The 12,199-nt window shown below is 45.4% G+C and overlaps 1 protein-coding gene across 1 annotated transcript; it reads left to right on the top strand.

Annotated features, from left to right (window-relative positions):
- The first annotated feature begins 268 nt into the window (after positions 1-268).
- LOC122733626 (small EDRK-rich factor 2) lies at positions 269-595 on the top strand. Its single transcript, XM_043974189.1, has one exon. It carries the CDS (start codon positions 326-328, stop codon positions 503-505), a length of 180 nt encoding a protein of 59 aa, XP_043830124.1. The 5' UTR covers positions 269-325; the 3' UTR covers positions 506-595.
- The last annotated feature ends 11,604 nt before the right edge of the window (positions 596-12,199 follow it).

Raw genomic sequence — 12,199 nt, 5'->3', positions numbered from 1 at the left:
ACCTTTTCTGAAGTCTTCTAAATTATCTCACGTAGCAGGATTTTGTCTCTCTTTTTGTAGGTTCTGTAGTTCCAGAATCTGTTTAGAGGTTTGATTTAATGTTGTTTTTGAGGGAAATACGGGATAGCTCAGGAGAGTTCCTAGCTTTTCTCCACCATCTTGGCTCCCATAATAAATGATTATTGACTCAGCGATTAGGAGGAGAACCAGGAGAGAATGGGGTCATTAAAACCTAGGGAGATGAGAGTATTAAGAAGAGGGTGGGGGGACGTCGTAGAGGAAAGAGCGGACGCCACCAAGTCAGGCCGGAGCTGCTGCCGTCGCCATGACCCGCGGTAATCAGCGTGAGCTTGCCCGCCAGAAGAACATGAAAAAGCAAAGCGACTCAGGCAAGGGAAAACGCCGGGATGACGGGCTCTCTGCCGCTGCCCGAAAGCAGAGGGACTCGGAGATCATGCAACAGAAGCAGAAAAAGGCCAATGAGAAGAAGGAAGAGCCCAAGTAACTCTATGGCTCATGCCCATCTCTCTTGCCGGTCGACCGTGTGCCTGGAGCCAGTCCCGTCACGCTCTCGCCTCCTTCTGTAGCGCTCACAGGTCCCAGAACTGATGGCATTCCCTTCGCCCTGTGTCTGCAGTGGGTTCCCTCTGTGCATCCTTTGCCCCAGGCAGCCTTGCTCTCCTCCAGGGCATTCCTGGGGGTGAGGGGGGCTACCCTCTCCCAGTGTTTTTTATTCCTATGGGGCTTACCCCAGAGTATTAAAAGTAGCTTTGTAATTCCTCTGAAAAAAAAAAGAGGGTGAATGATAGTGTTTAGGGCAGCAGGTTGAACAGAATAAAATGAGGGTTGAGAATAGGACATTAGCCTTGGCATTTTCAAAATTTTAACGGTTGGAGAGAGGAGATTCAGGTGGATGATGAAGGCAAAAGCCAGACTCGAGAGACTTCAGAAGACAAAGGGAAGCAAATCGAGGTTACTTTTGCACATGACCTCTTCAGGGAGTTTAGCCCCAAATGTGATGTGATCTATGGGATGATGGAAGACATGAATAGATCCAGGGATAGGGTTTGGTTTTTTGTGGATGCAGGAAGACATGGACTTGTCTGTAGGCAATGGCGAAGTGCCCAGTATACAGGGAGGGATTGCAGATAAGTGAGAGAATAGGGATGATAGAAGGACCAATCTCCTGGAGAAAATGGGATGGAACAGGACCACTTGTGTATGTAGAGGGAGGAGACGGTGGCAGAAGGCATCCCAGTGATGTGAGAGTAAGAGGAAGGGAGAAAGAGCTCTCAGGGAGTGGCCTGAGTATTTTCAATAAAATATGAAGCAAGATTGTCAGCTGAGAGCATGGGAGTGGGAGGGAGCCATGGAGGGTTTGAGGAGGGATGAAAATTTTCTGAAGAGCCACTGTGGTGAATGGGATAATGAGCTAATTAGGGAAGTAGAAAAAGATTGTCTTGGGGCTCCAGAAATAGCTTTGTCACCTTTTGGGGAAACTAATTGCCATTTTAGTGGGGAAGGGAGAGGCATGGACCAAAGTGATGTTGTGGAGAAGTACTGGTAAACATTAATCCTATCACACCGGACTTGGAATCAAAATGAAAACAATATCTTTTAAAATTTCACATCAGTCCTTTACGAATTCACTGTCGATGATTTTCAGATGGGGCAAAGGAAATTAAGTGGCATCTTGGGTCATGGGTTTCATTATTTTGTTATTATAGCCAAGCAGCTGCATGAAGAATGAGGGTTCTGGAAAGCAATCACTCTGGACCCAGGTTTTACAGAGCATCTGTCTTTTTGCTCTTGGATGGTGATACATTGTTGTCTCTGGTCATGGCAGATGGCCACGGTGGCTCTGGGTGCATCAGACATAATATTTTTGAAGAACCACAAAAATCCTTGAAAATTTGTTTCAGCCAAAGGTAAAATTGGTCTAAGGGCTTTTCACATTTGAGAGAGACTAGGATAAAGACAGGATGCCAGAGTATTCCATTCAGGCCAATAATAACCCTGTTGAAACTCATGAGGTGAAATTGGATAGTTTTTATAAACGACATTTTTGACATAAAGAAACTTTGCTCTAACACTTCTCTTCAAACTTCTAGAGAGATGAGGCTACATTAGTGAGTTGAAAGTAGAGGAGACAGCAGAATTTGATGGATAAACTGCTCAATTTTGAGGTGGAAGGATTTAGGTTCAAATCCCTCCTCTGATACTAGCTGTGTGACCTCAGAAAACTGACATCACCACTCTGGGGTTCAGTTTTTCCCTCTGTAAAATGGAAAGGTTCAACTAGATGAACCTTGAGGCCCCTTCCAACCCTAGATCTCTGATCCTATGTGGGAGTCCCTTGGCCTCCCTGGGCTTCATTTTCCTTTGTAACATAAAGGGATTGGATAGGTGGCCTCTGAGTGTGTTTGAAGCTCCAGATTGGTGTCTCTGATCCTTTGGACCCATTTTGGGGTTTGAGGTGAGGACTGGGTCAAGAGCGTGGTGAAGCAGCAGATAGAGAGCACACATAGAGACACTGTGTTCCGTTCGGAGGGCTGCAGTAGGAGAGGGGTGACAGCCATGGTCCACTGGCAAGAATGGTGGGCTATGGAGTCAGAGGAGCCAGACTGGAGTCCCAGCTCCACTCCTGCTACAAAGACCACATCTGGAGTCTCCCTTAACAGCTGCTTTTGTATCCTCCAGGGTGAATTTTGGGGTTTTGCACTATGCCTGGGCTTGCCTGATTGGACACTGGTAAAGTCGGATACAATCTGCTAGTTCTTTAACAGATTTCCTTCCTAGAGAAGGCCAGCCATCCTCTTGTCCACGATGTGTCCTAGTCAGTGGGCTCCAATCACGAACACTTCACCTGGTGCATGGCCTTGCTGGCTTGCCCTTGCCTTGGGCTCACCTGCTTGGTGAGCCTCTCCCTCCTATAAGCAGAAGGACATGATTAGTGGGCTCCTCAGCTTCTCGGGGCAGGGGTGACCTGGGAGACAGGCTTTGGGCTGACCCCTCTATCCACTCCACACACGATATGGGAGGTGAGTGCCCCCTCCACTCTTCCAGGTGCTCCTGTAGCCCCTCCCCTTTCCCCTTTCCCCTCCCCTCTCCCCTTCCCCTTCCCCCTCCCCCCTTCCCCCCCCCTCCCCCTCCCCCTCCCCCTCCCCCCCCCTCCCCCCTTCCCCCTCCCCCCTTCCCCCTCCTCTTCCCTCCCCTTCCCCCACTCCCTTCATCATTCCCCCTCCCACCGCCTGACAGAGGAGGAACACGTGGGTCCCGGTCCAGCCGCGGAGAGCAAGAACACATAGGGGTGGGGCAGAAACGTGGGGACTGGACACGGACAAAGACAGGGGAGGACAGGGGACACGCGGGGCCGGGGACAGACCCCAGGTACTCGAGCTCGGCTGGATGGAAAAAGAAACCCAGGGGCGGGTGGGTGGAGCAGGGCAATGGTCTCCTCTTGGCCAGAGCTTTCAAGTCAAGCCTGTGATCTGGCAGCAGCGGCATTGGCGGCGGGGGTGGTGGTCTCCCTGCACGTCCCAACCTCCTTTGTCTTTCTCCTTCCTCCCCCACCTCCATCATTACCCCTGAGATGCTTCCCCTCTTTCAAAATCTTTTTGTTGATATTTGCCGATTCTCACATCACGGTATCCCATGTATCCCTCCCCCTCCCTCCCCCCTTCCCTGAGAGCCATCCCAAATGACAAATCGTATTTTTTTTTGTTTTTGTTTTAGGGAGGAAAAAAAAAAAGTCAGCACAACTATGTCACACTCAGCAGAGAAGATACTTGTGACTGGAGACACTGTCTCTGAGAACATCCCTATTACTCCATATCCTTGATGTGCTAGAATCAGAGGGTAAAATAGAAATGGAAAGAATCCATTGATCACCACCTGAAAGACATCCCCAAATCAAAACTCCCAGCAATGTTGTAGCCAAATTCCAGAGCTCCCAGGTCAGAGAAAGTACTTCGAGCAGCCAGAAAGAAACCATTCAAATATAATAGAGCCAAAGTCAGGATCACACAAGATTTAGCAGCTACCAGGTTAAAGGAGTGGAGGGCTTGAAATATGCCATTCTGGAAGGCAAACAGCTGGGATTACGAGCAAGAATAACCTACCCAGCAAAACAGTATAAGTCTTCCAAAAATGGATTAAAATGGGAAAAAATGGACATTTAATGAAATAAAGGACTTTCAAGCATTTCTGATGAAAAGACCAGAGCTGAAGAGAAAATTTGACTTTCATCTACAGGACTCAAGAGAACCATAAAAAGGTAAACATGAAAGAGAATCATAAGGGACTCCAGAAGGTTAACCTGTGTAGCTTTCTATAAGGGAAGATGATTTCTGTGTCTTCTAATTTTATAATTATTAGAATAGTTAGAAGGGTTTTACATAGAAAGAGGGTGTGGGAGGTGGGACCCATCACAAACCCTTGAATTATACCAATACTTGACATTTTGTCATGAGATATTGTGGTCTTCCCAACTCTATAGACAGAAGTGGGGGGCTACAGCTGCAGAATATTGTACATCATTTTAGATATAGCCACATCGTAAGTTCATTTTGAATACCTCATTGTCTTTGTTACAGCTATTCTATGGGGGGGGGTGGATATCAGCAAATGACTGATGCAAAAACCTTTTTTTTGGGGGGGTGGTTTTGTTTTATAAATAGGGAAATGGAGATAGCATTATGATTTAATGGACAGAATGACAGACTGGGAGGCTGAAGAAACAGGGGTTGAAACCCTACCTCTGACATTAGCTGTATGGCCATGGGCAAATGATCTAAGCTCTCTGAGCCTCAGCTTTACCACCTGTAAGGTAGGGATAATCATACTCCCTAGGGGATTGTGAGAATTGAGTGAGGTCATACATGCCTAGAAGAGGCTGTGGGAAGAAAAAGAAAAGGCTGTGGAGCTACTCTCTCTTGCCCCACTCCCACTGGCAAGCCGGTTCCCAAAAGGCAGCTGCTCTAGAGGTAGCCCTGAGGGATTGGTGCAGGTGGTCCTAGTTTACAAGCCCCAATAGTATGGCTCCACAACTATAACCAGGTGATATTTAGTCCATCTGGCTTAATTGTGGGTATTTAATGCAGGAATAGAGTTGGAACCAAACAATTTCTCCCCACAGACCCCTTTCCCCAAATCAATGACACAGTTTCCCCCCAGGATATATAGGGTCCAGGGGAAAGTGAAGTCCACCCTAGGAAGCAACTGTGGCAAAGGACTAACTCCCAGCTCTTGGACATCCTTTTGCTGGAGTCCTCAGGATGCCCCCCTATTACAACGTAGCTTTTCTGCTGGGTTCTTTGTTCAGCCTTGAATTTTCCTTTTTTAACTCGTGCCCACTGATCTAGATACTCAGGGCTGGTTACTACGCACAGTGGTAGGATGTTGAATAAGGCTCACAAATACTTGGTTCCCCTGAATTTTTCAGAAGGCATTTCTCTGCTAGATGCTCACCTCCCTTGATCTCGGCCAGACTAGGCTAGTGGTGTTTTATACACACTCCACAGGGCAGGACCAAGTCCCTCCATGAATCTGGGCTGACTTGCTGGCATAGGAGGTGACATGTTAGGGATGTCCTGGCCTCCTTCTCACCTGGATCACACCTCTGCTCCATTGCCTTGTTAAAGGTATTCAGAGAATAAGTGATTGTTTGTTTAACTCAGCCCCCCTTCCCTTACACACAGAACATGATTTGCAAGCCTTAAAGTGGGCCATAACATCAACTCTTTATTGTTGTTACTGTTCGTCCTTCCTTTTTGTTTTTTTGTTGTTGTTTTTTTTTTTTTTTGCAGGGCAGTGAGGGTTAAGTGACTTGCCCAGGGTCACACAGCTAGTAAGTGTCAAGTGTCTGAGTCTGGATTTGAACTCAGATCCTCCTGAATCCAAGGCCAGTGCTTTATCCACTGCGCCACCTAGCTGCCCCCATCATCCTTTCTTTTTTGAAGAGGAGCCATGACATTATCATGGTTGGTGTCTTAACCTGCCCGTGAATTGGATTTAAATGAGGCAGAGTTACACAGAGTCCTTTGCCTCACTCTCTCCCCTACAGTTATTGAAGTTTAGGGGCAGGACAAAATTTCCCAGGATGCAGTGGATGACCTTGGTGTGTTTGATGTCTGGTCAAGCTCTGAGTGCTTCACAATGCCTGCTTCAGCCACCTTCATGGCCTTTGAGACAGATTGCTCTCATCTGAGCATTCTGCTGGGGGGAGTCTTCACATGCTTGGGGGTAGACATCCCCCTAACTCACTGATGGCTTTGAGGCCTGTTGCTTACCCTCAGCCCTTCTGCTGAAAAGGTTTTACCAGTGTGTGACTGCCAGGCACAATACAGCTCCTTGGAGCCACAGGTGTTGGGTGGACATCAAAGGTGGATGTGTTGCCCTGAAAAGAGCTCGGCAAGCCCACATCCCATGTAGCCCAAGCCCTTTTTATAAAGCTTTAAGATTTGCAAAGACTTTTCTCACAAGCCACCTTGGAGGGTGGTGAGATGCAAGTACTATCATCCCATTTGACAGTTGAGAGCACTAAGGTTGTGAAAGTGGAGGTGGCATACACTAATCCCCCAATTCATTGGGGATGAGATCATATGGATGGGATTTAAGTGGTGGTCAAGTATACCAGTGTCTCCTATATCAGTCCTATTTTGTGATACCTCCCTAGGGCATGGCCTGGGTAGATGGTTAGATAGATGGCCTGCTATCAGGCTGGTTCCACAGAGTAGGCTAGGGGACTTTGTGCTTCTTCCCCGGTCAGGACAGCTCAGCCTCAGCAGGAGAATTCCCAAACTGAGGGGATGAAGTCCTCCAAGGGGTGGTCTCTGGAGGTTAGAAGCCGGATGACTGGGGGTGGGGGGTGATTTCCCTAAGGTAGCTCATTTCTGTCCTTTGGGCCTCACTTTCTTAATCTAAAAAATGGTGACAATAAATGCATTTTGGTTAAAATAGTCTCTTGTTCACTAGGGTCTTGTGAGGATGAAATGAGGCTTGGAAAAAGTCCTTGTTATCCTGAAAGCACTTTGTGTGGGTTTGGGTAACATGCCCGAAAGGTCAGAGGCTGTTTGGGCAACCTGTATAGTTTAGTCATGTATTTGGGCACCTGGCTGGGAGGTGTTTGGAATGACACATGGCAGTATATGCCTTGCTCTTCAGGCTTTGCTGCAGTAGCTGGTTAACTTAGTTTCTTATCCATACTATATATTGTGCACTTAGATTCTTTCTGTCTGTGTCTCTGCCTATCTCCCTCAATAGATATGTGCGCGCACGCGTGTGTGTGTGTGTGTGTGTGTGTGTGTGTGCGCATATCTCCTGATATTTTGTGAGATATGGCCATAGTTACCTGCTAGTACAGAGGAAAGTGGGGAAGAATCCTCCCCCTCCTCTTGGCATATGAGTCATAACACAGGCCAGGAGCTAGGATGAATGCAGGCAATTCAGGATGGGTTGTATCCTTGGAGATGGACCAGTCACCATGACAACCAATGATTAGGACCGGCGGACTGGCTGCTGCTATCGTCCTAAACAGTAAGATTTTCCTTTAGTGTATTTAGGAAAGGAATATTCAACCTGAACCCCTTGATCTGGACATTGGAGACCCTCCTCTTGCTCTCTGTTATTTGGACAGTTGTTCTTTATTTCCCAGGGTAAAACATAGTTGGGACTATTGGTGGCTATCTGCCCACTGAGTACAAAATGCCCCATCTTGTTCTTTTCCTCTTTACACCCATTAAATATATCAATGCCAGTCAATTAAAATGACTAATTGATCAAGACCAAGTAGCATTAGTCAGTTATACATTGGTGGGGGGTGGGCAGACTAAGGTCTACTGGGCTCACATGGGTTTGTATGCACTGCTTTATCAGGGGAAATGCACTTTTACTTTATTCATTTATTAGTAAAAATCCCACAGAAGACCTCACTCCAAGATTAGGTAGAATCCATTTGTACTTCACACATCCCATTTCTTGCCACAGTTGAAAGGGTTGGGGCAAGAGGTGGTAAATGGAGAGGGTGATATTAATTAACTCTGAAGAAGCACCTCACCTTAAGAGACAGAAGAAGAGGTGATAGTGGAGGAGGGTACCTGAGCTATAGGAGATGTGGGAGATGTGAGAAGAGGTAGCTCTCAGTGAATAGACTCCATTTTCTCAATGACATGAAGGGAGATTCTTAGCTGAGTGTGTGTGGGGAGGGGAGCCTATGTGAAATATGAGGAGAGAAGATGAGGTTTGGAAAAAGCAATGTGGTAAGTGGGATACTGAATTTCTTAGGGAGATGGGAGAGGATTGTCTTGCTTCATTCAGGGCCCAGCTGAGTTTAGGTAAGTGAAATTTGTAGTGGACCCCAGTCCCTTTGGTTTCATGACTTTCTCCAGCTTCATTCAACATGAAGTGAGAAGGGGCAAAGACAGTGGATGTTGGGAGTCCTCCAGGACTGATGTTTGGCAGGGAAAGAGCTTCTATAGCTTACAGGGCAAGAGAGTCAAGAGCTGGTTCACCAAGGAATCAAGATGGAGAAGGGAGAAGAGTGTGGACAATGGAAGGGTGATGGCCTGGGAAATAATCCAGAAGTCATGGGAATGAGGGTGAAGAGGGGGGTTTGGGCTGGCAGGCAGAAGGAGAAGTGGAATGACCATGTCTGTATGGTGGGTGGAGGAGGAAGTCATGGGAAGTGAGCGAGTTGAGGAACTGGAAGGGTAGGATGTTTGAGGGAGTGTCAGAATGTACACTGATGTCCCCTAGGAAGAGGACAGGAGTTGGATTTCCAGAGATCTTGAATTCAGGCAGGGTTTGGCAGCTGGCAGCAGGATATTGGACCAGAGAGCAAAAAGGAGCTCCTCCTCTCTGAACCCTCTCTTCCCCAGGACCAAAGGACCTGCCACCAGCTTCCAAGGCACCTCACTCCAGCTGGTGCTACTGGGCCACCAGGATCACTGAACAGCTGTCAGTGTCAGCCAGCTGCTCCCCATGGCCTTAGCCTGTCATGGTTCTCTGAAGTAGAAAGGAGTGTCAGTAGCGCCCCAGAGACAGAGCATCTGTGACATGAGGAAGAGACCCCATAGAGAAAGTCAGCTTTGTTTCCTTGGGGAGTCTTCTCCCCACTAGTGCTGTTCCGCACCCAACACAATCAATCAATCAATCAACAAACCAATCAACTGGACAGAGACAGATACAGGGAAACAGAGACAGACACAGACAGACACAGAGATAGAGATAGAGGGAAGGAGGGAGAGAGGTGCCTAGTTGTGAGTCAAAGCTTGGCTTGCTGCTTGGTAAAAACAGCCAGGGACAAAGTTACCTAGCCTTTAGAAGAATACAGAACCCTCAGACAATAGAGTTCAGTGTCCAGTGCAGCAAGTGGCAAGACAAAGAGGCCCCTGTGAGGCGCTTGGTGGGAGATTCATAGGTGTCCTCCTGGCTCAGATGATTTGGGGTGCGTGTATGTGTGTGAATACATTTGTAGACTCATAGGTCTGAGCTAGAGGGATGTTTGAATGACAAATATCATAACAGGAGAAGGGCACCTTGGAAGTCTTCTCGTCTAACCCCCCCTCATTTTGCAGGTGAGAAAACTGAGGCCCTAGGAAATTTTGACTTACCCATAGTGATGGAGAACCAGGATGTTCTCCCTTTCCTGCAATTGTCCATGAGGTATAGGTCTCTCACTTGCTTTCTCAATCTCTTACCAGCTGACCTTCGAAGTTTACAAAGTATTTTACATGCATGATCAGGTTGATTTTTTTTTAATGGAGGTGACAGGCAAATGGTGGTTTCATAGAAAAATTCAACAATATAAATGATTTCCATTATTTTCCTATCTTCCCTATCCTGCCCTCTGACTTCCTAGCCCCTGATATCCCAACATCATTACTTCAGGCCCACATCCTTTCTTAAATTGACCATTGCTAATTCTCCTAATTGACCATATCGCCTTCATTTACCTCTCTTCCTCCACAAACTGCTATGGTAATATTCTTTTTTTGTTCTTTTTTCTTTTCTAATTTTTTAAATTCACTTTAAACTTAAATACAAAATGAGAATAGAAAAAAAGAACATTTCATGTACACAGCAAAACCCAATAGAGGATTCAATATAAAACAACAAATTTCCATTTCAAGAAAATTTATATAATAAATACTGCGCATCATTTTCAAAGCTACCTGGCTTTTCTGTGCTTCCTTCTGGGTTTTCTTTTGTTCTCTGCTGTGCATTTTTTATTTTATGTTTTCCCTCCTCCCCAAGAAGGCTACAATTAAACATGAAAAATATACATATTGTAAAATTGAGGCAAAACTCTCATAAATGGAATTTAGGTCTCTCATTCCCCAAAGGGGAAGACCAGACAACACAAAGGCCAGTTCTTGAGATTTAAATCCCCTTCTTCCTAAAAGGGAAGGAAACCAGAGAAAGACAATGTTTGTAAAATTAAAGAAAGGTTTTTATTAAGCAGAGAAGAAAAGTTTAACATGCTGCATGGGTGCTATCCAGCTTATGCTGAATAAGACACCAGGTAGTAGATTGTGTGGGTTAATATACATTTTAAACAATGGCAGTTAAAGAATTGTGGAAGGAAGGGTGGACTTAGAAAGGAATTAATCAGTGGGTTATCCCAAAGGGAAGGGGAGTGAGGAATTCTAGGGGTCAAGCATATGGCCTTTGATACACAAATCAGAAAGCATCCTTGGTGCTAAGCAGTTCACAGTTCAAGGCTTGATTAGGTGATGTCTTGATAAGGAGATCTCTCAAAAACCAGGATAATTCTGAGAGTCCATAACCAGAGATGGGGGAGAGCTGGAGACAATAAGACCATAAATGGGAAATGTTCATAGTCTCATAACTTGCAGTCAGATAAGATAGAAATGGCTCTTGAAGGTCCATAAACCACCATCACCAAATAGTTCAGGATCTGCTTCAATGCTAGTGTCAGCTTCATTGACTTCAGAGTGACTAAATTTTCCAGCTGGGTTGACTTTGATCACTGCAAAGGATTTTTGGCATTTTAGTCAATGCAGCCATTCCGCATAAGTTGTTCTTATTACCCGGATAAGTGGGGGACTGAAGCAAATCAAGGTATACATTTTCACAATATACATAAATGTAAAACTTTACTGTGCTTATTTCCACTTGTCCTCACTTTCTCTGGAGGTAGATAGCATCTTCCTTCGTAGGTTCAAGTCTTTCCATGTTTTTCTAAACCAATCAGCTAAACATTTCCCTTTTTTAATAATAAAAGTATTTTATTATTTTCTTGTTACATGTAGAGCTAGTTTTCGACATTTGTTTTTGTAAGATTTCTAGTTCCAAATTTTTCTCCTTCTCTCCCTTCCCTCCCCCCTCCCCAAGACAGCAAGCAATGTGATATAGGTTAAATATGCACAATCACATTAAACATATTTCTGTATTAGTCATCTTGTGAAAGAAGAATCAGAACAAAAGGGAAAAACCTGAAAAAACACAAAAACAAAAAAAAAAATAGAAGCAGTATGGTTCGGTCTGCATCTAGATTCCACAGTTCTTTTTTTCTGGATTTGGAGAGCATTTTCCATCATGAGTCTTTTGGAACTATCTTGGACCATTGTATTGCTGAGAAGAATCAAGTTATATGTAAAGATAGTTTTCAACATTTGTTTATATAAAATTTCCAATTTCAAAAACAACAACAAAAAATAGAAATAGTATCGTTCAATCTGTATCTAGATTCCACAGTTCTTTTTTCTGGATTTGGAGAACATTTTCCATCATGAGTCCTTTGGAATTATCTTGGACCACTGTATTGCTGAGAAGAGTTAAGTCTACTAGCACAGTTAACCATCACATAATGTTGATGATACTGTGTACAATGTTCTCCTGGTTCTGCTCATCTCACCCAGCATCAGTTCGTGAAAGTCCTTCCAAGTTTCTCTGAATTCCTCCTGCTCATCGTTTCTTACGGCACAGTAGTATTCCATTCCATTCCTATGCCACAACTGTGTCTTCCCCTCTTTGGGACAGTGCTATGTGACTGGCCGGCAATCAGTAAACAGGGAATTGTATAGCTGGATAAAAGCTAAAGAGTGTCTGACCTGTTCCTCTCTTCATCCTTCTTTAGCAGCCACTGGGCTGATTGCACTGGATAGTTGTAGGTCCCCATTCTGGCCCTGCCCATGTCCCAGCTGGTACATTTCTGACTTGTATTTAAAGGCCTGGC

Source organism: Dromiciops gliroides, chromosome X, assembly GCF_019393635.1.
Source record: "Dromiciops gliroides isolate mDroGli1 chromosome X, mDroGli1.pri, whole genome shotgun sequence".
NCBI lineage: Eukaryota > Metazoa > Chordata > Mammalia > Microbiotheria > Microbiotheriidae > Dromiciops > Dromiciops gliroides.
Note: the sequence above shows the minus strand (reverse complement) of the source record. Positions and strands in the feature narration are given on the sequence as shown.

Bases quoted from the DNA above. Each gene is read 5' to 3' on its own strand.
- LOC122733626 (XM_043974189.1), top strand. From the start codon at position 326: ATGACCCGCGGTAATCAGCGTGAGCTTGCCCGCCAGAAGAACATGAAA.